The 25172-nt window shown below is 41.6% G+C and overlaps 2 protein-coding genes across 3 annotated transcripts in view; both read right to left on the bottom strand.

Moving 5' to 3' along the window:
- srrm3 (serine/arginine repetitive matrix 3) overlaps positions 1-4218 on the bottom strand; it is a 74174-nt gene extending 69956 nt beyond the window's left edge. For both annotated transcript variants that reach the window (XM_069700749.1, XM_069700750.1), the window contains exon 1: positions 4040-4218. The gene's annotated coding sequence lies outside the window, so the exon portion shown is untranslated. The remainder of the gene's footprint in view (positions 1-4039) is intronic.
- A 704-nt stretch (positions 4219-4922) lies between these two features.
- Positions 4923-23981, bottom strand: LOC138622169 (carbohydrate-responsive element-binding protein). Its single transcript, XM_069700748.1, is given in 18 exon segments — positions 4923-5594; positions 5742-5871; positions 7277-7400; positions 8341-8468; positions 8701-8823; positions 8967-9082; positions 9992-10043; positions 10045-10260; positions 11553-11626; positions 11723-12335; positions 12418-12569; positions 15960-16040; positions 17184-17358; positions 20448-20489; positions 20848-20937; positions 21095-21177; positions 22008-22114; positions 23621-23981. Coding segments are annotated over 18 exon segments (2778 nt in total). The 5' UTR covers positions 23944-23981; the 3' UTR covers positions 4923-5445.
- Positions 23982-25172: the final 1191 nt, after the last annotated feature.

The following is a 25172-nucleotide window of genomic DNA, read 5'->3' as shown; positions in this document are numbered from 1 at the left end:
CATCATCATGGGAAATTATATCATCCATGTATTACTGTTTCACTGGTTTGTGGTTGTATTTTTAAAGGACAGGTTGTAGTTGGTCAAGTCTGTCTAAACCAGTATTCGGGTGCCCATGTGAACATTGCTGCCTGCTGTAATCATTCCTCCTGTTCCACTCAGGTTTCCACAGACAAAGCTCTTCTCTTCTTGCTTTTGGAACCAGGGACTTCCCTGGATTTTATTTTCCACTGCAGATAGTACCTCTTCAATGTAGTGATAGAGTGTTAAACTATCGTGACGACATCTTCAACACGAGACACACACACTGGCTGGATCCGCTCCCTAACAACCAAATAAAGGAACCTCTGCACCTCTTCAATCCAACATGCCGTTCTTTTGCTTGGTGCCAGTAACTTTAAAAACTAAAGGCAGCCGTTATCGTACTGCAAATAGTAGAACCAATCAGTGGTCTGCATTGTTTTCCCGCCACCTTTTAGTATTAGTTCAGCTCATTTGGAACTTTGATGGAGGTGATACTATAAAATATTGCCAGGTTATGTCTACATCTTTCACCCAATGGAAAACTGAAAGAAGCGAGAGGAGTCGGTGCCGGCAGTGGAAAAGTTATTATACTTCCAACGAAGCTCAAACATGAACGTGTGTCTGGGGAAACACCAAGATAACCCACACTTTGGAAAATATCCACAAACTGCTGCAGCCTCATATCAACTTCTGGATGTGGACTGAGGATTTATTTTCTCATATGAGGAGCATTAAAGTGTGCAATCTAGTTTAAGAAAATGATCAAAATAAATGAAGCAATCGAAAAATTAAATGCAGATTTTCTATGCTGTAAAAACTTCCTCCACCCAATTACATATGTAAAATGATGTTTTCTTTTGAATGCCAGGGCCGTGTGGTGCAGTTTGTTTTTTAGATCCTATCTGCAATATCTTAGTTGCACTAAAGTATAATAGCAGGAATTCAATTTATCTCTACTGAAATATACTTATTTGCTTTGTTCACTCATCTGTAGGAGATCATTTACAGCTAGTCATTATCGTACCCATCATTCATGAACACACTGCGACTAAGTCATGAGAAAAACAGAGAGCTATAAAATGAAGGGTCCAAAAAAGTTGTGACTAGCAGTGAAGAAAGCAACTGACAGAAAAACGAAACAATATGGTGCCATTTAATTTAACACTTTTAAGCCTCTTATGAGTGAAGAAGTATCTTAAACGTTGAGGGGGGTTTAATTCCCCCGCTCCTGCTAACCTCTTCATCACCTACAAAAAAAAAAAAAAAAAAAGACTTTCCATCCACTGTACTTAAATGATGCAGCAGTGAAATGGAGCTACAAATCAGCCTCGTAAATATATACACATAAAGCATTACCACCTGCAGTGATGCCACGCAGCCCCTCGCTGGCCGACTGAAGTACAGTTTCAAGGAGAATCACCAAGTAGTTTCAGGCTGATTTTCCTGTGTCTTAAGAATCCACATCTATCTGGGCAGACAGCCGTGCTCTGACACTGCAGCATTTTGTATGCTGTTTTATCGAACACATCATCAGTACACATCGTCAGACGACGTCTGTCTGCTTTGACACTCTGCAGATGCCAAGAAACATTTGAGCCTGATAAAAACAAAAAACAGTCTTTCCATCTTTCCTCTGCTGCCTGTTCAACTGCCCCCCCCCCTCTCTGACCCCAACTTCCCCCCCTCCCCCCCTCAAGGCTTCGACTTTCAGGAGAGCTGAAGAAGGAGGAAGTAGGACAGGAGGAGGAGCAGAGTGTGTGTGTGTGTGTGTGTGTGTGTGTGTGTGTGTGTGTGTGTGTGTGTGTGTGTGTGTGTGTGTGTGTGTGTGTGTGTGTGTGTGTGTGTGTGTGTGTGTGTGCGTGTAAGTCTGCCAGGGGGATGAGGGGAGAGGAGGGCGCAGGGAGGCATGCACCGACGATGGTTGCATGTGGCGAGGAGGAACAGCCAGGAGAACCACCGAGCTGCTGCAGAGTGGTGGTGGGGGTGGGGTAGGGGGTGGGGGGAGTGGGGGTGGGTATCACTGCTCATCTCAGAACAATGTGAATGTAGAGCAGGCAGGAGACAGATGCTTTGTGGAGAAGGGGAGGCAGAGAGACAGACGGCAGGGGAAGATAGAGCGCGAGTGACTGACATTTCTCTCACACCTCTATGAGCAGCCACATCCTAATACAAGCTAATCCCTTTATCAGCCTCTTACCTCACCTGGGCCGATCTCGCCAGCAGCAGCGCTCTGACAAAATGGAAGACTGCTTTCTCAGACACACTCTGTATTTTAGTTTGGCCTGGCCAGCGCAGCGGTGCTCAAGGCCTACGCAGCGGAATATCAGGTCAGCGCTGTCACTGTCCTGTCACATCCACAGCTCCTGCTGACTTTCCCTTTTCTACCGAGCAGCATGTCACGAACCGAGCACCGATTACGGATTCATGGGGTGCGCATGAGGACGGAGCCAAACAGTCATTTGCTAGGTGGGCACGAACCGCACAGGGATTTGTGGATCCTGCTGCACAGCTGCAAATCGTAGTGTAATTTGGAAGCAGCGTGGTGGATTTGGAGGTTTTGTCGTCGTTCTTGTTGTTAGGTTTATAAATGGTCAGAAAAGACCGCGTCCATCGTATCTTCCAAAACCCAGAGGGGATGTTATCAGAGAGCTGGTTTTGACTGACAAACAGTCCAAAGTCATAAAATATTAATGTATAGTGATATAAAAAAAAAAATAAAAAAAAAAAAAAAGGGAAGAGCAGCGAGTCCTCATATTTGGGAACCTGGAAACAGGCATTTGGCATTATTGACACAAACGATTGACAGATTATATCAAAGTAGTTGCTGATTTATTTTTGGTCAGCAAGCGATGGATTAATTGTCAAATCAGTTGAGCTCCCCGACCGACGTTTTGTGTCACGTCGTCAGAGAAACTGCTGGAATCATCACTTTCTCGTCACTGCGGGGATCATCTCTCTAATATTTACTTACAATATCCTATTTTGTTTACAGATTTGTTTTGGTATTTGTTACCGGACAGTAAGATTCCACGTCGGTTGAAAGAGGTGCAAAAACCATTGTCACCAAAACTTTAACTCTTAAAAAAAATATGATCTACATGTTTATAGATTTTTATCAAATAAAAATCGAATAATTCCTGTAAGATCTGCCTCCTTTGTGCACACTTATGATCATCAGCAAGCATTTAGAGTTTGGCTGCCTGAGAGCCCGGGAGGAGAAGAACATACCTCACCGAGGAAATAACAGATTTATTATAAACCTACAGAATTCTTCCACTTGACTCGCACAACAAATGACTTCAACAAAGTATTCGTACTGACTGATGAAGTGTCCGGTGTGAAAGAGCAGCCCGAAGTATCTTGCTCATGACAGTTTGAGACCCACGTAGACAGAAGTCTATTCAAATGTCTGCCTGTTTTAGAGAATCCTGTCTAACATCTACATATTCAGACAAAGCTCTGCAGGTAAACACATGCATGTTGTCCGCCTTCAAACTAATTCCGCCGATGAGCACGGTGTGTAAACTGAGTAAAGGCGGTTCAACCACACAATACGCCCTTTAATTCACCAACAAACAAAAAAAATGGAGACGGAGATATTAAAGGTCCCGCAGGCAGCTCGGACAGAAGGGCATTTAAAAAAAAGAAAGAAAGAAAGCAGCAGCTGGCCACAGTGGAGCAAGCAGCGGAAATCGACGAGTTACAAAACACCACCATCTGCAAAGCGACGAGGCTCCCCAGCTTAAACATGGTCTCCGTGCAGCCGTATATTACCGCCCTGTCCCTCTTTGTCCCCAACAAACTAACCACAGGGTGACTATATATATATATATATATATATATATATATATATATGTGGCGCAAACACTTCAAGAAGCGAACGTAAACACCGCCTTTATACGGTCATGCAATATGTATGGACCGGGAGGGGAGGGGAAGGGGAGCGTGTTTTTCTTCGGGGATGCCCCGTTGTTATCCACCAACTTGATCCCGTTTGAGCTTCGCAAACTCTTACCTTTTCTGCAGTCTTTTGCCTCCTTGGTGTCGGCGTTTCTGGCGGATATCGGTGGGTATTCTTCGGTGTTTTCTGTATCTGGGACGCGGGTCGGCGCAGGTGCTGATGTGGAGCCGTGTGTTCAGTCCCTCCTCTTCGGCGTTAGCTAGCCCGCTGCCTCCGCTCGGCTTGTGGTGCTGAAGTGGACAGCGCACCGAGGAGCTCTGGCAACGAAACCCCCACACTGCGCCTCTCCGACCCCGCCTGCAGCACAGCGCCTTCTGTCGGCCCGGAGGAGCCTCTGCAGAGTCACATGGCGTCAAATGCGCTGGGAGAGAGACACCTAGAGGGGGAGAATCCCCGGAGGATTTCATCTTCAGCCTTGTGCGCCACAGCCGGGTGGTTCACTTTCTAATTTAGAAGTCATATCTCTCAAAACGCTCATTTCACAGCCGATAATTGGACATGTCACAGTGGGAAAAGTGACAGAAGTGGAAAAAACTGATAGTTGAATTCCATTTAACTACTTTGTCTGCAGGATCCTGGTATTATATGTACAAGCACCTGAATAGAACAGAGCCATTGGTAACGCTATTGTGACACTTTCCAATTGTACTACACCAAGTTGTGAAGAAGCCTAAATATCAGTGCACTCTGTAAAAGATGTGATGATCATATTAGTTGCAGGGGCTGTTTTAAGGATCCCCATTACATATTTCTTAAAATAATTTCAAATAAATTTGCACACCTGAAAAATTAATTTTGCTGGTGAGGCCCAGGAACATCTTTATGGTTGTCTGCAGACTCCACTTTAAGAACTGCTAACTTCACAGTAAATACTGCCCTTTGTCACATAACACTTTCTCTTATCATTTTACTAATACTTGCACTGATTTGTGGTACCCACTACGACACAAGAATGTGAGTTTTATTTGGACATATTGCACTGATTATTTTGTTAGTAACTGATGGCAGTAATATATCATACTCACAAAATATCCTGAGCTGTCAAAGAAATAGAGAATAAACTCAGGTGGCAACTGACATTATATTATTATAGATTTCAGATATATATCTATTGTAAATTAGGTAACTAATCCCAGTTACAGTGAGTGACATCTCCTTCATTTCACCTGAACTTTAGGTTGACCAAAGACAATTATGTGAGGCTCAGAAATGAGTTTATATTACATGTATTTATACATTGATTGGACATTGATTGGACTTCAAGCATTCATCACATATAGAGCCTATGATTCTACTTGAATATGTTCTTTTTGCAGCTGGTACGTTTTATTGGAAATATGATTATGCATCATTAAAAGTCTCGGAGCTGAACGTTGAGTCTTTTTTAATCATCCACAGGCTGTCCTCTGTCTTGCGGTCTGCCTTGACTCTGTTCTTCAAAGGTTACAACGGGGTGTGTGTTACTGCTGGGTGGCGGGGTGTAAGGAGTGGTCGAGGGCAGCAGCGGGGTCACCCTGCGTGACAGCGAGTGCGGCCTGCTCGGGCAGCAGGCTGGGGTCTGTTAGGATGGCCGTGGTGGTACTCAAGAGACGGAGTGAACTCAGAACCACTGAGGGGGACAAACAGGAGAATGACAAGCAGGGGTTACAGCCAGTGTGATGGGATAATACAAAACATATGTATAGATAGCAGTATGAGTGGAATATTGATGGCTGCTGTAAAAAATATGGCTTGCGATCAGTTCTGACGGACTCACTCGGTCTGAGGGCAGGCAGGGAGCAGTGCTGGTCCAGCCAGGACAGAGTGGATCGACACAGGTCCTCCACACTGGCAGTGGACACCATCCCATTGTAGGACTCAAACAGCGGCTCAATGATGATACTGAACTGACACTGAGTTGAGGAAGCATGCGTGTAACACTGTTTAAAGGTTTAGGCTACTGTTGTTATAATCAGCAACTACCACAGTAAAACCAACAAGGTTAATCTTTCAGTGCTTTCCAATTTAATTAACTTGTAGGTGACAGTTGGTCCGAAGCTGGTTGGTTCCTACTGTAGACATAATCCTCAAAAATATTTAGTTCAATTATTTATGAAAAAATTAGGCTCACTGATTTCCTCAAACAGCTTGCCACCATGTTTTTTTAAACAGGAATAAACTGTGAAATTGTCAGGGACTATTTTCTGCTGGAGATTAATGCACAAGTTGGTGCACTAATGGGATATAAAATAAAATAAACAATGCAGACCATCTTCACCATATAATAAAGGGATATGCCACCCGGTGCAACAGTGTAGCTCACTGATGTGTTTTAATATATTTGTAACACGGTGAACCTGAGTGACACTGAGGAATAACAGTTTGGATACACACATGATATCCTTCAGGAAGAACTATATATTTTGTATTTGAGTCTGTTGGTGGGATTTGTTCACTATGAAAAAAAATAAATAAATAAATAAAAATGCTGTTTTATTCTTTAATGGTTCTTTCACTCAACAAAAAGCCAAATAAGTGAATTGTTTCTGTTGAATAGCACTGTTTCCTGAGAGGCTGGAAAATTAGATGCCAAATATCTCGTAAATACTCCCGCAGAATTATATGTTTTTAATTTAGAATATCTGCAGTGACATTAATGCACAATCTCTTGAGAATACCATGAAAAGTTCCTCAATATTCACAAAGAGGAAACACCCTCAAGGTGTTTTTGTGCAACATACAAAGATGATAAAGTCGTTATCTAATCTTATCTTGCCTGCAAGATAAGTGCAGCAGTAACGGGTTAGGTAATCGTTAAGGAAAGAGTTATGGATTCAATTTACATAATCATTTTTTTATGCAACACAGGCATTCATTTTATCTGCCTGATCCCTCTGAGGAACCCCATTTTAATAATGTTCACTTTCTGATGTAAAACCATCCAACTATTAAAAATTAAAACTGCACAAAAATGTATTGTACCAAAGGATCCATTTCAGGGGATAGTTTCTCTGTTAAATTTATATTTTAAAAAAAGTATCCCTATTAGGATCCATTCAGATTGGTATAATCCAGCCTCCATTATCTATACCTACATGATCCTGAACAGGGTCAGGGGTCTGGAGCTCATCCCCAGCTGACTTTGGTTAAAGGTGAGGAACACCCTGGACAGGTCGCCAGTCCAGATTGGTTTAATGCTTGGTACAATTAGTTTATTTGGAAATAAATAACAAGGTTTCAGCTTGATTACAATCTTGTCAAATCTTTGGAGTACGTCTTTTAAGTTTTCCAGATTTATGGTCATAAGGATACGATCCAGAACTTCCAGTTTTGCAGAGTCTGGGCTTGGACATACTCTCTGAACTTCTGCCTCATGTGGTCGAAGCGCTGCCGTGTGATGGGAACCCCGGTGGCTGGTAGCTGCTGCTGGCATGCACTGCATAGAGAGACACACTGAGTCAACAAAGCAGCGCTTTGCATCCTCATGTTAGCAGAGAAAGAGGGATGAGTATACAATGTTTTCTGTCTTAAATTGAAAACCAGGTGACTATGCATATTGGTCATTAAAATGGAGCAGGGATTAGGAGATTAGAGGTCTTTAATGTCCCACCTATGGAAGTACAGGGGGGAGAAATTCAAAAGGCCAAAAACAATTGAATTTATCCTTTAAATCTAATCCCATTATTAATTTAATAGAATGTTGGAGCAAAATAACATTCATAGTCCTGGAGGACGTACACACACTCACATGCCCTCTAGCATATACACACTCAGGGTCGACCGATTATTGGCCTTTATAAATAAATAATTTGGCTCTAATGCAGCCGTCTCTCTCAGTCCAGTCATGTCATATTTGTCATATATTCTTTCACTTTGTCAGAGTTTAATGACACACGTTGTGTTTCATAAAATTTCATCCCACACCGTAGCGACTTGTATCTCACGTCATGTTTGTCAGTTTAACGACACGCACGTTTACTTTTCTTTCTTTTTATGTTATCATGTGTTCAGCTAATGACATGGCAAAAAAAAGAAGCATCACACAATGTTATTTAAGACCACAGACGTAAGATAACGGCATTGGTGGCTCTAGCAGGGGGAGATTGTTGAAGTTGAATCCCCCCCCCCAAAAAAAATAAAAGGATTGATATTTTACCTGCCACAGAAAAGCACATATTAGAATCATGTATCAAACATTCTACTGGTGCTTCAATAAAGGATTTCTTTGTTGTTATTGCATTTTTTTTTAAACATTTTTACTGCTAATGTATATAGGTCTCCTTGATTACCAACAATCAGAATCGGTATCGGCCCTGAGAAAACCGCATCGGTCGACCCCTAATACACACATGCAGGAGTCGAGCTAAAGTTCTCACTTGATGGCAGAGTTGAGGAGCTGGATCTCCTCTCTGAGTCTCTGAGCCTCCTCGTGCAGCTGAGCTCTCTCCTGCTGCATCTTACTGATGTATTCAGCAGTCTTCTGCAGTGTGGTGGCTTTACTGATCTGTGGCAGCAGACAGAGGGATTACCACACGTCAGCCATATGCCATAAACAATCACAAATATTAGGCACTGCTGGGGCTGAATTCCTAATGCTGAGATGTTGCAACTTCCAATGTCATATGCTATAAATTTTCCAGTTAAATTCTGCACCAACTCAGCTGCTCTTTGATGCTCTCCGCCTCCACCTTTCAGCCCAGCTCTCTGTAATGCAGTTGCTCTTCTTTTCACAGTACCTTTATGCTCGACTGAGAGCTGAGTGTTGTCACAAGGTTATGTAAAGTGTCAAATCCCAGTTTGATGTTGAAGCGCCTCTTCTGCTCCGCCGAGATGTGAGTTATCCTCCTGGTCTCTGTTTGCTGCAGACAGCCCAGAACAGAAACATGTCTATCACACTTCACACACAGTTGATTAGCACTCAGCAAGGACTTAATTATACGTTATTTATATAAAAAACGTGACTCGAAAACAAATATAAATGAGATGAGACAGCATGTCCTACCTTACTTGATTCTATCTTTCCATGTCCTGAGAAGCCTGAGTGTGGGGACTCGGAGTTGGAGGCTTTGTCTAAAGGGTTTGGTGGTGATGTTTGACCTGGATGTGCGGGAAAATTAACTAAAAGAAACAAACATATAATATTTATTTGTTTAATTTGCATGAAATGAGATGACTGCGATACAAATCAAACTCTGCAGGTAAATAATTTGATCACATCAGCCATACACAATATACTAGGGCAGAATCTAGACTGCTGCAGTCAACTGTATTTGATCCAACTTTTTGTATGATTCACCCTCAACTGATGAGGACATAAAGGAGAAACCAGAATAATCCATGTGCTGTTAAAAGATGCAGAGATTTTTGAGTATGGTGTGAAATTTATTGAGCCCTGAAACTGAAAAACAAAATCTAGTAAATGGTTAATCAGACAGAATATATACTGTAAATAGATATTATTCATAAAATATTTAAAATGTGGTGTAGAAGAACATGTAATATTTAACTAACATTTTTTATTCATGTATTCTCAAAGTTTTGACTTGTCTGATTACTTTTTACTAAATTTTTTACCATTTGTATGCTCCACAGAAGCGTAATAACAAACCAGAAGCACTGTCCAGATTAACAGTGAGTTTCAAGTTCAAGTTTTCTTTTTTTTTTATGTCATGTTTTGAAGGGCACGTTATTAGACTTTACAAGGCATGTAAAGTTTTTACAACTTCTAATGCTTTGTCTTTTTTTATTATTTCACTCATGTTGCTACACAAAAAACATCCACATTCTACCAATGTCTTCCTTTGACTGTGCTGCATGCCATTCGGTGTTTACGTTAACTTACTTACTGCTATAAATTCTTGTGTACCCACTTTGAGATTTTACCTCATGCCTGCTGAAATTCAACATATGCTTTTGCTAAAGTTTCACAATCATTTTTGATCCTATCAGTTGGTTTCTTAGCCTCTCTGAAACGTTCTGCGGGGTATTCCTTGAAAAGATGCGACATGTTTCCCTGGGAACTCCTACCGGTTAAGCTGCTCCTGTCTGTCCCGTAGAGCTGGACAGGTGATAGTTTCTCAGGTCTTGGGAATGAGGAGGGTCGTGCCGGTGTGTGTGGAGCCGTGTGCAAGCAGGGCAGACACCGCAGAGCCTCTGGAGGCACCGGCGTGAGGTCTGCTGTGGCTCAGGGTGGCGCTCTGGTTGCGCAGAGGTGTCAACGCTGGAATGCTTGCAGGCCACGAAGGTCCGTGCTGCAGCGGCGATGAAGCTCCCCCGACGTGTGTGCTGCTGCTCGTCTGTGGAAATGCACATAATGTCCATTTAGAAGTGCCGCCTCACGAAAATGAAATATGTTTTCCCAGTGCACGCAGGCAACAATAGGGCAAATTAATTTGTAATTACAAACCTCTAATGTACATATATTTGGTGCTGTTGAAAAGAAGCTGTAATTTACTTTCATTAGCCAACTTCCATTTAGGTTCTATCAACTGTAGAGGTCACAGGAGCACAAATCATCAACCAGCTCTACAGATTACAGGCAGCAAACAACAAGGAAAGCTAAAACAATGCAAACAAATCGTACAAAATGCTGGTACAAGATACGTGCTGAAGTATTTTCTGTAATACCCAGTATATATTTAATAATTACAGGGCACAGCACTATTATGAATGATTGAACCTGCAGCTGCAACAAAAAAGTAAATGTGTCTGGGGTGAACGCATTAATAAACTAAATCCAAAGAGACATTAAATGGAGAGGTGTTTGACCATTTTGGGTAATCGGCTTTTTTGCTTTCCCTTGATAATGTGAGAAGATAGATACCAAATGAGAGGGCTATCTTAGCTTAGCATAAACACCAGGAACCTGGTGAAACAGCTGGCCTGCCCAAAGGCAAAAAAAAATGTCATTTTTCAGCATCTGTAGAGCTCATTAACCTGATTTAACTGCTTTTTTTTTTTTTTTTTTTTTTTTTAATCTGTAAAACCAGAGAGTAGTAAATCTGTGGTGTGTTCGGTGGTTGCATGTAGACTGTTGGTTGGTTGGTTGGTTGGTTGGGCTGATGGGCCTCTTTGAGCCTCGTTGCCACCATGAGTTTTAGTTAAGCTTCAGAGGTGTATTTGTTACTGTCGGACCCATTTGTAGTCTCTATGCTAAACTAAGCTAAACTGACTACAGGAGGTAGCTTTACATTTAATGCTAATGAACACATCTTTATATTATTTGTTTTATCTTTATAAAAACAGGCAAACACCTGGGGTACATTGACTGTATGGAGTCTCGCCCAGAAACAATAGACAACCTTGTAAAACATTTTTCCAGTTAAACAAACATTCTTTAGAGGTGTCGGAGAGCAGATTCAGCGTTGCCCTTCTTTACAGTGTTTATGCTAAGCTATGCTAACCAGCTGCTGGCTGGAGCTTCATGTTTTGTGTCCAGACATGAGATCCATCTTCTCATGTTGCTCTTTGTGAGAAAGAAGCTTTTCCAACATGTCAAACTATTCCTTCGAGTTAATTAGTCATTATGTTATTGAGATGTTGGACCGAGCCATTCATCAACACTTGTGGTACTTCAGGGCAGGCTCACCGATCGGTTGGGAGATGATGACCTCTGACCTTTGGCTGTCACGAGAGCAGCATCAAATCCCAGCGTTGGCTTTCCTGAGAGCAGAAGAAACAGAAGCGAATCAGTTTAGTGAAACAAAAACAGGTTTGTTCAGGTTGTAAGTGAGAGAACTGGTGTCAGAACCGACTCACGTTCGTGGGCGCTGGAGGAGAGCAGTTTAGCCAGGCAGCTCGTAGGTGAAGGGGCGGTGGACGGGGGGCCGGACGGCACCACGGAGGGGCCAAATGTCCGCACTCCTCCCGTCTTCTGCTTGTGCTTCCCTCTGACTCCTGTAACGGCCACCTGCTCCGGGACTGAGAAGCAGTGGGCCGCTGTGACAGAGGGCAGCGCTGGGTGGACCGCGTCGGACACGGCAGCTGGGTAGGTGAGAGAGTGGCAGGGGGTCTGGGAGTACGTGTCCCCTGTGTGAGGGTAGCCATGAGCCTGGTGAGCAGAGCCCTGAGCCCCCGTGGTGGAGGCGGTGTGAGTGATGACAGTAGAGGTCACACCGGTCGTTGTGTAGTAACCAAACTTGTGGCACGGCAGCGGGTACAAAAAAGGAATACTTGCAGCGGCCGGCTGCTCGGTGCTGCTGGTGAATGAGCTGGAGACAGGTGCATCATGGTACAGCTCAGGTCCATATGGCATGGCTCCGGATATGATGCTGGAAGTGTGGTATTCACCGCAATCCTGTCCCGGCCAGGTCTGGTCTGGCCGGGTGTTGGATGTGGAGGGCTGAGGCAAACTGTCAGAAGACAGACTGGGCTGGAAAAGAAAGGGTCAGTCTATTTTACACATTTTGCATTAAATAAACGAAAGCATGAGGAGCTGCTAACATCAGCCATACCTGAGCCAGCTGGGTGTCAATAAATAGCTGAGGGGTTGTCACCACCGTGGAGGGAACTGGAGCAAACGCTGTGCTGGATGAGCTCTCAAAATAGCCACAGTCAGCAAAACCAGTCTGCTCAGTGGGCTGACCGCGGTAGTTCATAAAGATATCTGAGAAAACACACGCAGACTGTTAATCACACAGGGTACTGATACAACTATAAAAAATAGAAAACAGCCCCAAATTTACCATTTTGAGCCCAAAACCAATATTGGTGTTTGGGACTTTAATACAAATCTGATATCATATATCAGCCAATAATATATTATTTTCAAAACAGCAGCTCTTATTACAGAGAACCTTGGATTTTTTTTTGATTTTTTTTTCATTGTGAAAAGATACATACCAAGTGGAACAGTGTCCTCTGGTGGAAAAACTATGTAACGGTGACAATATTTCTGAATAATAAACATAATTTGAACATTTCTATTTTGCATTTTCTTGTTACTCAACAACGACATATACACCATATAGCTGTAATAAGCTGATGTCGGCAGATTGAAGAGTTTAGTTACAATTCTTTCTGACTTAAAATGCAAAATAAAGCACAAAGTATACAGTTTCGTGAGTTCACACGAGTGCAATAAGCTCTTCTATTTTTTTTCAAAATCTCTTTTAAGACAAAATGTAGTTGAGAAGGTGGCATAAACTTATGATAAAAACATGTGCAATGAACAAGTCGAGAAAACTGTCACACTATTTACAGAATACATCCACAGTCAGTGTTTGTTTACTTAGAAGAGAACTAATGAGGAAAATCTACTGTGTGGTCACCTCCTGAGGAATCAGGTCAATGACTCAAGTTTGAGTCTACACTGCTACTACAAACATCAGATGTGTGATTGCAGCATTTCTTTAAATTTCGGGGGAAAAATACTGAATAAAATGTCCATTAAATATAGAAAACAATGTTAGGTCCAAAAGCTCCACATGTTTTTATTATAAAACTTGCACTGCATGGCAGACATTCTTACTGATATGAGAGTCATGGCTTCAATTCAGTTCAAACTATAAAATTACAAAATAAGAACACAGAGTCAAAACGTGAAACAATGTGCCTACATTTAAACTGTTGGGAAGCTTTGTGCATGTGCTGGTCTCTCAAGGTATTTGCTGAGTATCTGCCAGGTCACATTTTTGGAGCCTCGCTGGCAACTGACTGAGGCAGGCTGCCATCTGTGATTAAGAACAGTTTGTTCACTATTGACGTTACTAAATTTCAAAAAGTTTTAAGCAGACAAATATTGACACTTGCCTCAGTCGATCGGACATTGATTCCAGTTTTTTTTCCAGCACTGAGCAGCTGTCATTAACATGTACGGTATTCAGAATGCAGCGTGATATCTCAGGCTTAAAAAATACATACCAGAGTGTCTGTGTTTTCATCTCAGAAAGAGGAAACTACTGGCGTAACATGCTGTATTTCCATGTAAGAGAAGCACAGAGGAGGACTGTGCATGAATTAATTTCATGGCTGTGTCGCTCTGACTGACACTCATTAGCTCCCTGGACCTTGTGACTAAAAGAGAGGGCAGACAACTGATCCGTCAGGACGCTGCCAGTGCTGTGAGAACATACGCTGGCACACAGACAAAGACACACATAGACACACATTACACCAGTGGGCAGCAGGTTGCCTGTCGGTTACAAAGGCTGACTTGTAGCAGGGCTGCTGGATTGCTTCACTGAAAGTAACACAAAGGCTAAAAAAAAACCACAGGCATTGTGGACCCGAGCAAGGAACTAGACTCCAACCTGCTTCCTCCCTCCTCCTCTTGTGCTCTCTTGCTGTGTGCTATCAAGAGGCCAGCAGCCCCTGGTGTAAAACTTTTTCTGCCTCTCACACACTGAGGAATCCATTAATAAGTATTACATTATAAGTCAGTGATAAGAAAATGTATTAAGTTTGTATGAAAACATTTGAATTTGATTTTTTTTAAACTTACTGTGCTTAACATTTTCTCAAGGTTTACTTAACTAAGAAGTTTACTTATCTCTGAATTAAATGTTTTTATTGCCACTTGGGGCAGCAAACACAAGCTGTAAACGAGTTAAACTATGTAATGTTCTAAGCAACGCTGGTGTTCATTTGGAGACCTGCTTTGAACGTGATGAAAATCAGTCCGACTTTCACTTCCTTTCAATTCTGTGTTTGGTCTCCACCAACTCCTGCGTGATATATTGTACGTTAACTGGTCACTAACTTCGTCTGGCTGCCGTCTGACACCGAGCACGTTGAGTACATGAATGTTTTTAGAGCTTTTTGCTGAAAATAGCTGCTTACTGTGGCAAAGAACTTTACTATGAGGCCGGAGAGAGAGAAACAAAACACTATGCCTTCCCCAAAACGAACAAAATTATTGGAAATCTGAAACAGCTGAGTAGACCGAAGGGGAACAGCAGAATTGGGTGTCAATTCTCTGTGGGTCCATCAATTCAATTCAATTTTATATATCTAGCACCAAATCACAGAATACGTTATTCAGGACACTTCAAATAGTAAAGTCCCAACAATTTATCCCAACTCAATTATTCAACAATTCCCACATAAGCAACAGCAGGGAGGGAAAACTCCCCTTTAACAGGAATAAAAAATCTTGGATAGTGGGAAGGAAAGACGTCCTTTCTAACAGTAAGAAACCTCCAACAGAACGAGACTCTGCCTCAAGAGCAGAGAAAAAAAACAGCAGCATAGCGATACAAGACAATGATCACTACAAGTGACCACTTTCAGACTGCACATCGTCATTTGATTCATTGTTACTATGAAAATATTGTTTATAGCCATAGCTTTAGTTAGTAATAACAATCACTCAGGAAAGTGTATCAGTATCCTGTCGTAAACCAAAAAAATAACCTCAACCATCTTCTTCAGCCCGTAACTTTATTTATTCTGTAAAGGTGATGCCAAACCCAACAGTGGTGGTTAAATACATCCTCTTTCACTTCCTCATCCTCCCGCTCCCAGCTCAACCCTGCCTTTGACCACCCTTTAACCTCTGATTACCAAATAATATACTGCAGAAACAGAAGTCACTAAAGAACACATTTTTTTGATTCATTAACATTTAGACAATAGCACGTCAAAATTGTATCTTAAGTTCTGATTGAAACACTTAATTACATGATATTTGGTCTTTTTCGTGCTGTGCAAAGCAGAAAAGGACTGACAATTATGGCCTGACAGAAATAGATACCCTGACTGTCAGGTCAAAAATCGAACATGACATTAAAACTCTTATCAGACTTCTTATCAGACTTCTTATCAGAAGTCCAGAGGTTTCCGTAAGTGCAATCAATTTTCAAGTACTAACGTACTGCACTGTCTCTGAATCATTAATTAAGCTGAACAAAAATTTAGCAGGGTGGATCCCTGCTGCCGTTCTTTAACATGTGAAGATCCCACTAGCAGGCAGGCAGACGGACAGAGAGACGGACAGACAGGAAGTCCTATCAGTCAGACAGGCAGGCAGGCAGGCAGACAGACAGCTCAAGGGTACCTGGTATGTCCATGAAGTCATCCAGGTTGGGCTGCAGCGGAGTCAGGCCTGGCTGGATCATATCAGCATTGGTCGTGTATGCTGGGGAGGAAGAGAACATAACATCAGACTTTTAGAAAAGTCATATTTCATCAGAGGGAATTTCCTTCTTTGCGGGGAAGGTTCTTCTGTCTGAGTCATTGAACCTTGTGGCCAACAGCTGCGCCAAGTCAGAAAAACATGGCAAAGAAAATTCAAGTATTTCTATAAAATCTTAAATAAATAGGGCTTTTTGGAGTTAGAAGGTTGATTACTCTCTCGTTTATGTCAGCATAAACAGCAGCTGTTAGCTCAGCTTAGTATTAAGACCTGGAACAGGTAGCTTCAGCCAGCCTGACTCTGTCTGAAGGAAACAAAGTCTGTCTACCGGCACCTCTAGAGATCAATAACACATTATATCTTGTTTATTTATTTCATACAAAACGCAAAGTCTAACAAAAATCATTTGTGGTATCACGGCCAGTTCTGTGCAGACCGGGCACTGTTACACCCTGGAGAGTTGATGTCACTGTGAGTCTGCACGGCACCGAGCGGAGGCTCCAGAAACTGATTGCAGCGGTACAGTTAACGGACAGATAAGAGTGCTCTCAATCATCTTATCTAACTCTTAGCAAGAAAGTATTTCTTAAAATGTCAATCTTTTCCTTAAAATTGTCACAATTAAATAACCAATAACTACGTTCAATGTTAGAGGGAAATGTTGCTTCTGTTGTTGAAACCTTTGCAGAAAATGTTGTGTTCACCCTGTTATTCATAGAAAAAAACAAAACTGAGAAAATCTCAGGAGCTTTCAAACAAGAAGTATTACAGATTTTTGTCAAGTCTAAATTTTAACATCTCACTGTATTTTATACTGTACTTATACTATCAGTATATTACATACATCCAGTTGTACATGCAGTTAATCATATCTACTTGTAAGTCTGTCCTCTAACCTCCTTCTTAAGAGAGAGATGATACTGAACCAGCAATATCAGTTTTGACATTTACTTGTTAAAAAAAGGAACTAAAGCAGACCCAGGAATGTAATTCCAGCCAGACGATGAACAATTCAAATGTTTTTAATCTTGTCATGCAGCCCCCTGCATACCAGCCTTGTTTTTAAACAATTCTTTCGATGCTGGATTTCAGACAAAAGTCACAGCTGAAAGTCTTTCTTAAGACTACTGCTTGTGGACTACTCACTGTTGTATCGGTCACTGGTCCAGGGACACGGTTTCTGTGTCATGGTGAACAGGGTGTCGGAGATGTCGGACAGAAGACAGTCCAGGTCGAACATGTGGGCCTCCACCGGGGCAGCCTCGGGCTCCTGGTAGATCTGATTGAACCGTTTGTCCAGCTTGGCGTGGCAGAGCTGACCCTGGAGCCCATCACCCAAAAAAAAAATAAACACACAGGATCTATGAAGTGACACACCGAGCCGATCCCTGATCTGTCCATTAGAGGGCTCCCCACAAGTAGGGCCGCAATGTAAAGGTCTGAATGCACTGAGAAAACAAAATTAGTTTTAACTCTTGTTTTAGTTTCAGAGGATCCAGATATCCTTTAAAAAAAACAAATCAACTCACTAAAATGCAAATATCAAAACAGAAAAAAAACATTTTATATCCACATATATATACAAATCTAAATCACACAGACACAGCTCCTTTCCTGTGCATCATCACATACCGGCAGCCAAAACTTATAAATCTTATTCCAAGTGCTGATTATCTTCATGAAACACAGTAAAAAAAAATTTTTTTTAAATCACAAAAATCACAAAAAAGGTAAGCTCCAGCCCTTTTCCGAGATGCTTTGCTTCACCCTGATCTTCTCCTTTGCCTTTACCCTTCACTTCAAAGTCTGGGACCACATTTATAGGGAAGCCCACATTGAGCCGGAAACATTTTTGATTACGTGTGAGCACACGACATCCCCTCTTATAATATAAGTGTGTACAAGCAGAAATGAGGTAAGATTGTTGTGTGCATATGCATATGTGTGTGTATATATATATATATCTGTGTGTGTGTGTGTGTGTGTGTGTGTGTGTGTGTGTGTGTGTGTGTGTGTGTGTGTGTGTGTGTGTGTGTGTGTGTGTGTGTAGTGCGTGATGAAAAAGCACTTTGGACATATTGTTCAAAAACACTAGCCCCTTACAGGTTATCATTATGTCGGCTTTGTTCATTCCTTTATTTTGATGTCTCACCATTTCAATAAGAGTGGCAGCCTTTTGTCCCTGACCTAATTCTGGCAGTCACACACACACGTGCATGCAAACAGGAAGACTTGAGGGCCCGGACAACACTAACTGCTTTTGCTCAGGTGTAGGAAAATAAATGCTACATGCATACGAGCGCTTCAAAATTTCTCCCTTCCGATGGGATTATTTACCTTTTTTGAAGGATTTCCTGCAACTACGTGGTAAATAATATTCAATTTACCTTAATGTGAAGTGAGAGGAGATGAGCAGAAGAGAGGAAAGCAAAACAAAAAAGATTATTTCAAGAGCACAAATACAGCAAGACTGTCCCAACACCTACTTTTCAACAACTGAGCACACAGGTTTGTGTTCATATGACCGCAGGGAGAAGGAATGCGATGCATTGCAGCATGCTTTGCTGTGTGCATGGTAGCAGTTATTGGGAACGCTCACAAGAAGGCATTTGACCGCTCACACATACAGTACCTCAAGAGGGGAGAGTGAACATGCGAAACACTCTGTCAGACTACACTCAGACAGAGTGGTGCTTTGAGGCAATACGTGACACTGACACAGTATCCTCTAGTGGACTGACTAATATATTGCACGCTTTAATGTGATACCAGGCTGGAGGCTGATGGGAACCTCTTTTGTACTAATGTGGTTATAAATCAAAGCCTTGGACAAAATGACATTTTGAAGTTTTGTCTCAATGATGGCACAAGATGAAAACTTAAGAGATCCCCAAATTCTTTATTTTCTGGGCACCTAAAATATCTGTTGCATGTTTCAGAACAATGCATCAAGTAGTTATTAACCATTTAAGCCTCGTAGTGGTGCTACATGAAATGTCAGGGGACCATTGAAGTCATTGAGGTTCATCCTCTGGACAAGAGACCATGCATGTCTGTACCAAAGACACACTTCAGCAATGTTGAAACTTTGATGGCTCTCGAAGCAAAGTCAGCTGCAGTCATTTCAATTAATCCTCTCAAGACCACGAATATCTGTAGAAAATTTCAGCGCAGCCCATCCAATACCTTTCACCCTGAACCAAAAATGCCAACATCATGGTCGCACTTACTGAAAAGTGAGGGGATCATGGGAGGGATTGATTCTTTAGGGACCAGACACATCTGTACAGAGGATGGACTGAGTTTTAAGATGAGAACTAAGTGTCTTGAAACTTGTGTCTAGAAATCTATTGAAATATGACGGCTGCTGAATGTAGATACATCTACTCTATCTGTGCATACAGGATCATATTTTATGATAATGAGGCTGATACTAAAATTATTGAGCCAATTAAATTTCAGATTGGAACTGCGAGAGCTGAAACTTTCGAAAAGTATGACATAAACACTAACATTACAAAAGCAACACTTGTGTTTCACTGAAGAGTTTTCCAGCCTCTGGACATCTTCTGTTATAACAAAGGCAAGATAACACTTTGGGAATGTGAGCATAAAAGCCTGGTTCAGTGACCTTTGACCTGGCAGGCAGAGGCACAATGCATCAACAGACAGAGGGTGGTCGGACACCGTATTATTCTTCATGTGACCTCAGTTAAAACGTGAGCTCCCAGTGCCACAGGAACTCTACGGTGGCTGGGACTTGGCACATGGCACCTTCTCATGTGACTACTACCATGAATGAGGTGTTTCTCCAGAGTCCCTCCCTCTCCCTGCCGCCCTGCTACCTCCTCTTTACCTCCAAAAGCTTTTGTTTCTGCCACCTTTGGCGTCACTGTCAAACTCTCTGCCCCTTCTGCCCCTCAGCTTTAACAAAGCGTTGCTGGAAGTAGGTCAGATTTGATTAAATGACATTCAATTTTGCAGCTATTGCACTTTGACAAAGATGAAAAAAAAAAGTGAAGGGGTGTTGAAGGTATTGTCGCTCCCGGCGGTCAATGTGTGTCAGTTGCCTACAAATGTCAGGTTGTGACGCATTGCACGGGTTGTTTCCCCCGTTTCTGTTTCTTTCTTTCAGTCATCCTCTCTCTGCCTCTCTAGTTAATTGAGGGAGGCTAAATCCACATGCTAAATATAGCTGCTTCTTTGATGATTATATGTTGACTCCTACTGCATTGAAATGTAAACAATGTCAGTGGGTCACTGACATACATAAAGCGGGTCGGAGCAGTCGGCCAACTTTGGGCTTCCAAAGGTCAAGATCAATATTTATCAACCTTGACACGTTTCCAAAATCTACAGAAAGACACGTTATAACAATATGAAGGCAGAAGGACTTTTCTTGTGTCATACCTCTTGTAGCATTGATAGAATATCATCCTTCTTTTTCTGAAGCTGCAAAAGAAAATAAGAGAAACAGTGAGAAGTTTTGATTTGCAAATCAAGCACAAATTAAAGCTAAAACATTAACCGGTGTATTGGACAAATTACAATGATGATCAAAGTTTTTACAGGTCATGACAATCCATCCAATAGTTGTTGAGACATTCAACTTAAAACCTCGCCCATCTACCTCGTGGTGATGCTCATTTAAAAGTCAATGGATCACCAAAGTCAACAGGATTCATCCTCTGACGACTACGAATGTCAAAACTCACTGTTCTGCAGTCACTATTCATCCGACAGTTATTGAACTACATCAGTCCGTACCATAGTAGTGGAGAGTAAAAGTGTGTAAAATATGAGTTCTCACCCTCTTCTTGTAGTAAATCCTCCACTTGTGATACTCCTTGATCACCACCTCAATCCGTCTCTTCCAGTAGCTGCCCTCCAATATAATCGCCTGTGGACAAACACCGAGTTTAAGACTGTCTGCACGGAGGACATCATACACATGCTCAGCTTCATCAGTACGCAGGACAAAAAAAACAACAACAGAGAAGTTCTCAGGAGAATAGTGGACACATCTCGCACTTCAACGTCCACTTTGAATCACTCACTTCAGGCTTTCGATGTGCATCTGCCTCCGAGCCCTCCAGCGGGCTGACGAACCCACACACCCGGTTCTTCCTCCTCTCCACATCTGTGCCCAGCAGACACACAGCGAGAAAATCAGCAGGTTTATACTAGAGCCGCTGTGGATACATTTACTCTGGTGACACCACAGGTCAATACAGTAAAAGATGTATCTCATATATGTCACCATGAAACTTCCCCAGCTCATTACAGACCATTATCTTTTTATATACGTAAAACACGTTTTCTGAAGTTGTATGTTTTAACATAAATATGCACCAAGTTGCATACATTTCTAGAACATTGATAGGATTTGAACATTGGATAAAGCTTTTTACAGAGGAGATTATTGATATCTCTTTTTATCACGCCATAAAATGTTTAAATACTGTCAATGATCTTAACCTTAAACCCAAATTCTAGTCAGTTTTGTTTTTTTTAATTAAAAAAAAATATTCTAATGTTATAAATCAGGTTATGAATAATATATGAACAAAACCTTTTGTAAAAACCTTCAGAACATAGGCAAGAATAAAACCAGTGGGAAAAAAACAGCTTTTGAAGATACTTTGTAAAATGAAAGGAAATTTTCTCAGGATGAGTTTCTTCTCATAATCTAAGCCAAAAATGTTCACTTGGAAATCACTAACATAAACCAGACTTTTATTGCTGTCTATATTGTGAAGGTTTGTTCCTATACTACAGCCTGATTTATATAACAGCTATGTTTTTGCCCACAGTGTCATCCTTAATGTATGCAGGTAGGAAATGTGGATTCTTTCAACTCCTTATTTATGTTTGGTCACTCCGTCTTCTTTATTCGTTTTTGTAGGACTTAGAGATGACGTACAGAGAGAAGCAGCAGCGGCGACTAGAGATGAAGAGCGGTGGACTCACACTGAATGAACCAAGCTCTCCAGATCGCATTGTTCAGACGGATCTTGTCCCTCCACAGCAACCGCAGACCCTTAAAAGACTTCCATTTGGGAGAGACGATCTTACCGCTGCAAAAATACAGAAGAAAAAGAATACACAATTCTACAAATTAATTGTTTGGGGGAGAAATGTGAAATATTCAAAACCCTTTATAGTTTATCATTTTTATACTGAAACTATACCAGAGAAATATGAGGGAGTGACATGCAGAGACGACTGGATACTCATTAAATGTACAATGGAAAAAAAAAGTGAAAAGCCTCACTGCTGCATGAAACCTGTCCTGATTTTGACTAATAGTACCATATCAGCCCATTGTCCACTACACTACCAGACTGTTTGTGCATGCTGAGTGCTGAAAAGAGCCTCTCCTAATGCAAGGTGCTCTGGGAGTTGCTAGGAAGCCAGGGGAATCATTTCCAACATGCTTTTAATGGAGTGACATGGATGCATGTTTCTCAGCTACAAACAGCACAGACAGCAGAAAAAAGAAACTATGAGGTGAAGAACCAGTTAACACGAGTTCGGTTAATGACAAATAGTGTGCAGCAGAGCAGAGGGTGACACATAATACATTACATATAAAACACTTAGATATATATTAAAAAAAAAAAAAAAAAAACAACAGTTTACAACGTATATTTTTATGTTGATGTACATTTTGTGGTTAGTTTTACTGGCAAACATCCAGGCTGAGGATTTACTGTGCAACTATCATCAGGCACACAGTGACTGGAGGGAAAATATGTCTTCTTTATCAACAACTTATAATGTGTTGAACACACTTTTTGAAGCGATTGATGCAAGAGAACTCGTTTTTCTAAATCAGAAAACAAGAGAGACAGATTAACAGTCTGATGTCTGACCAAAGTTTCAATCATTTAAATACTATAGAATAAAAGAACGAGCAACTTTCCATGTTATACAGTAGCTTTCCATTAGAAAAAGACGTGTAATAATTTATGTGTATCCTAAAATAAGCAGTAGGCTGATTTAAACAAAAACAAAAAAACATTATTTCAAAACCTCTGTGGCATCATTCCAGGACCTTCTTCTTCCCCTCAGATATGCTGTAATCTTTCCAGTCTTGCCAACTGGAATCAAAGTCCAGTTTTCAGTGAAGATTTTCCAAGTTGTTGTGCAAGAGACTGTCAATACATCCACACACGGACAAAGCCTGAACTCTCCCTTTCAAAAGAGAAATCTGCAGGAAAACTGATCACTTCCAACAGAAGTCTTTGTGTGCAGTGAATAAAACATATGTAAACTATCAGTAGCCTGCACCTGGCTTATTTAAATGATTTGGGATTTTGTAACACTTGAAGCATAATTCCTGCAAAATCCACTAAACTAATAAATCTGGTTAAAATTCAAGTCAGCTCCAAGTAAGGCCCCCAGATAATGTGCAAATCTATTCCTGTAAATAAAAACGGTGGCTAAACTGAGCTGCTTATCTGGGATAAAACTGGAAATGAAAAGGGCGGTTACACTCAACTTTAGGTGGCATATCTTTGACTATGAAGCAGCTGGAGTGAGTTGGTTCTGTTCCCGGACTGTGGAGAACAGGCACCCACCTGTAGGCCAGAGACATGCACTCGAACAGGCGGGTCAGCGTGGGGTCGATGCTCAGGCTCCCGGAGCTGAGCGGCCCGTACCGGTACGTCTGGCACCACGTCCTGTTCACCGTGTCGAAGTCGTACCTCAGAGACCCGCCGCTCTTCCTCCTGCGCGCCGCCGAGTCGTTGTGGGGCGACGACACCATGAAGTGGCCGCTGTGGATGACCTGGTTGACGGGGAAGGATCCGGCTGACGGTCCGGTCCCGGCCACCCGGGCGGGTTCCGGTTCAGAGTCCGACTCCGAGGAGTCCTGCAGCTGGCTCTGTGCTTTGCTCGCCATGGAGGGCTGTCACTCAGCAGCCTGTCCCCCAAACAGTGAACTTTCTCCTCAGCTGACACCCCTTCCCACCCCCTCTTCCTCTTCCTCCTCCTCCTCCTCCTCTATTCTCCAGATATTCCAATATTTTCCGAAAGACGCGCCGCTTCTAACAGCAGAGGTTCATCTGCGAGCTGAGACTTCTGTCCCTCCAGCAGCAGCGACACATCTGGACCACTGTTGTGTAAGAGCATGCTATTATGTCCTGTAGTGGTAAAGTCCCGATGGTGGTAATTATTAATAGACCAAACAAATACTATTAATCTAGTAGTAGTAGTAGCCCATACTGTCTTCACACTATGTACTAAATTTGAGTTCTAAAGTATATATACATATATATATGCATATATCTATATATACACATATATATGCATATACATATATAGACATACATATATATACATACATACATACATACATACAGTGGTGTGAAAAAGTGTTTGCCCCTTCCTGATTTCTTTTTTTTGTTGCATGTTTGTCACACTTAAATGTTTCAGATCATCAAACAAATTTAAATATTAGTCAAAGATAACAAGTAAACACAAAATGCAGTTTTTAAATGAAGGTTTTTATTATTAAGGGAGAAAAAGAATCCAAACCCACGTGGCCCTGTGTGAAAAAGTGTTTTCCCCTAAACCTAATAACTGCTTGGGCCACCCTTATCAGCAACAACTGCAATCAAGCGTTTGCGATAACTTGCAATGAGTCTTTTATGTATATATGTGAGTGTATATATATATATATATATATATATATATATATATATATATATATATATGTGTATATGTATATATATATGTGTATATATGTATGTATATATGTGTGTGTATATATATATATATATATATATAAAACCCTGTAGCAAACAGACTAATGATTGTCAACCTGGTGCAAACACTCAGCAGTCATGAGCTTCTCTATGCAGCTGGGGATCTGAAAATGAAGCTAACTGATGCTACGAGGAAGAAGAGGGTTATAAATGAGATGTAAAAGATCTTCCAACATGCAGTTTCAAACGTATAGAATGCAACTAAGAGATGCCACCTCAACACAGAAGCCAGTCGTGGAAATAAGTGCTGTGAACACAAACTGAGCTCTTTCTCCACAGCGAACAAAGTTTTAGAGAGAAAAGAAGCAGCATATAGCGATCAGAACACATTTCTAACTGTTCAGCATGAAGGTGGATTTACTCG

Source organism: Brachyistius frenatus, unplaced genomic scaffold (genome assembly GCF_029030835.1).
Source record: "Brachyistius frenatus isolate BFR_SWC_R1_liver_20210118 unplaced genomic scaffold, ASM2903083v1 Contig_34, whole genome shotgun sequence".
Lineage (NCBI taxonomy): Eukaryota > Metazoa > Chordata > Actinopteri > Embiotocidae > Brachyistius > Brachyistius frenatus.
This window is presented reverse-complemented; position numbering and strand designations above follow the sequence as displayed.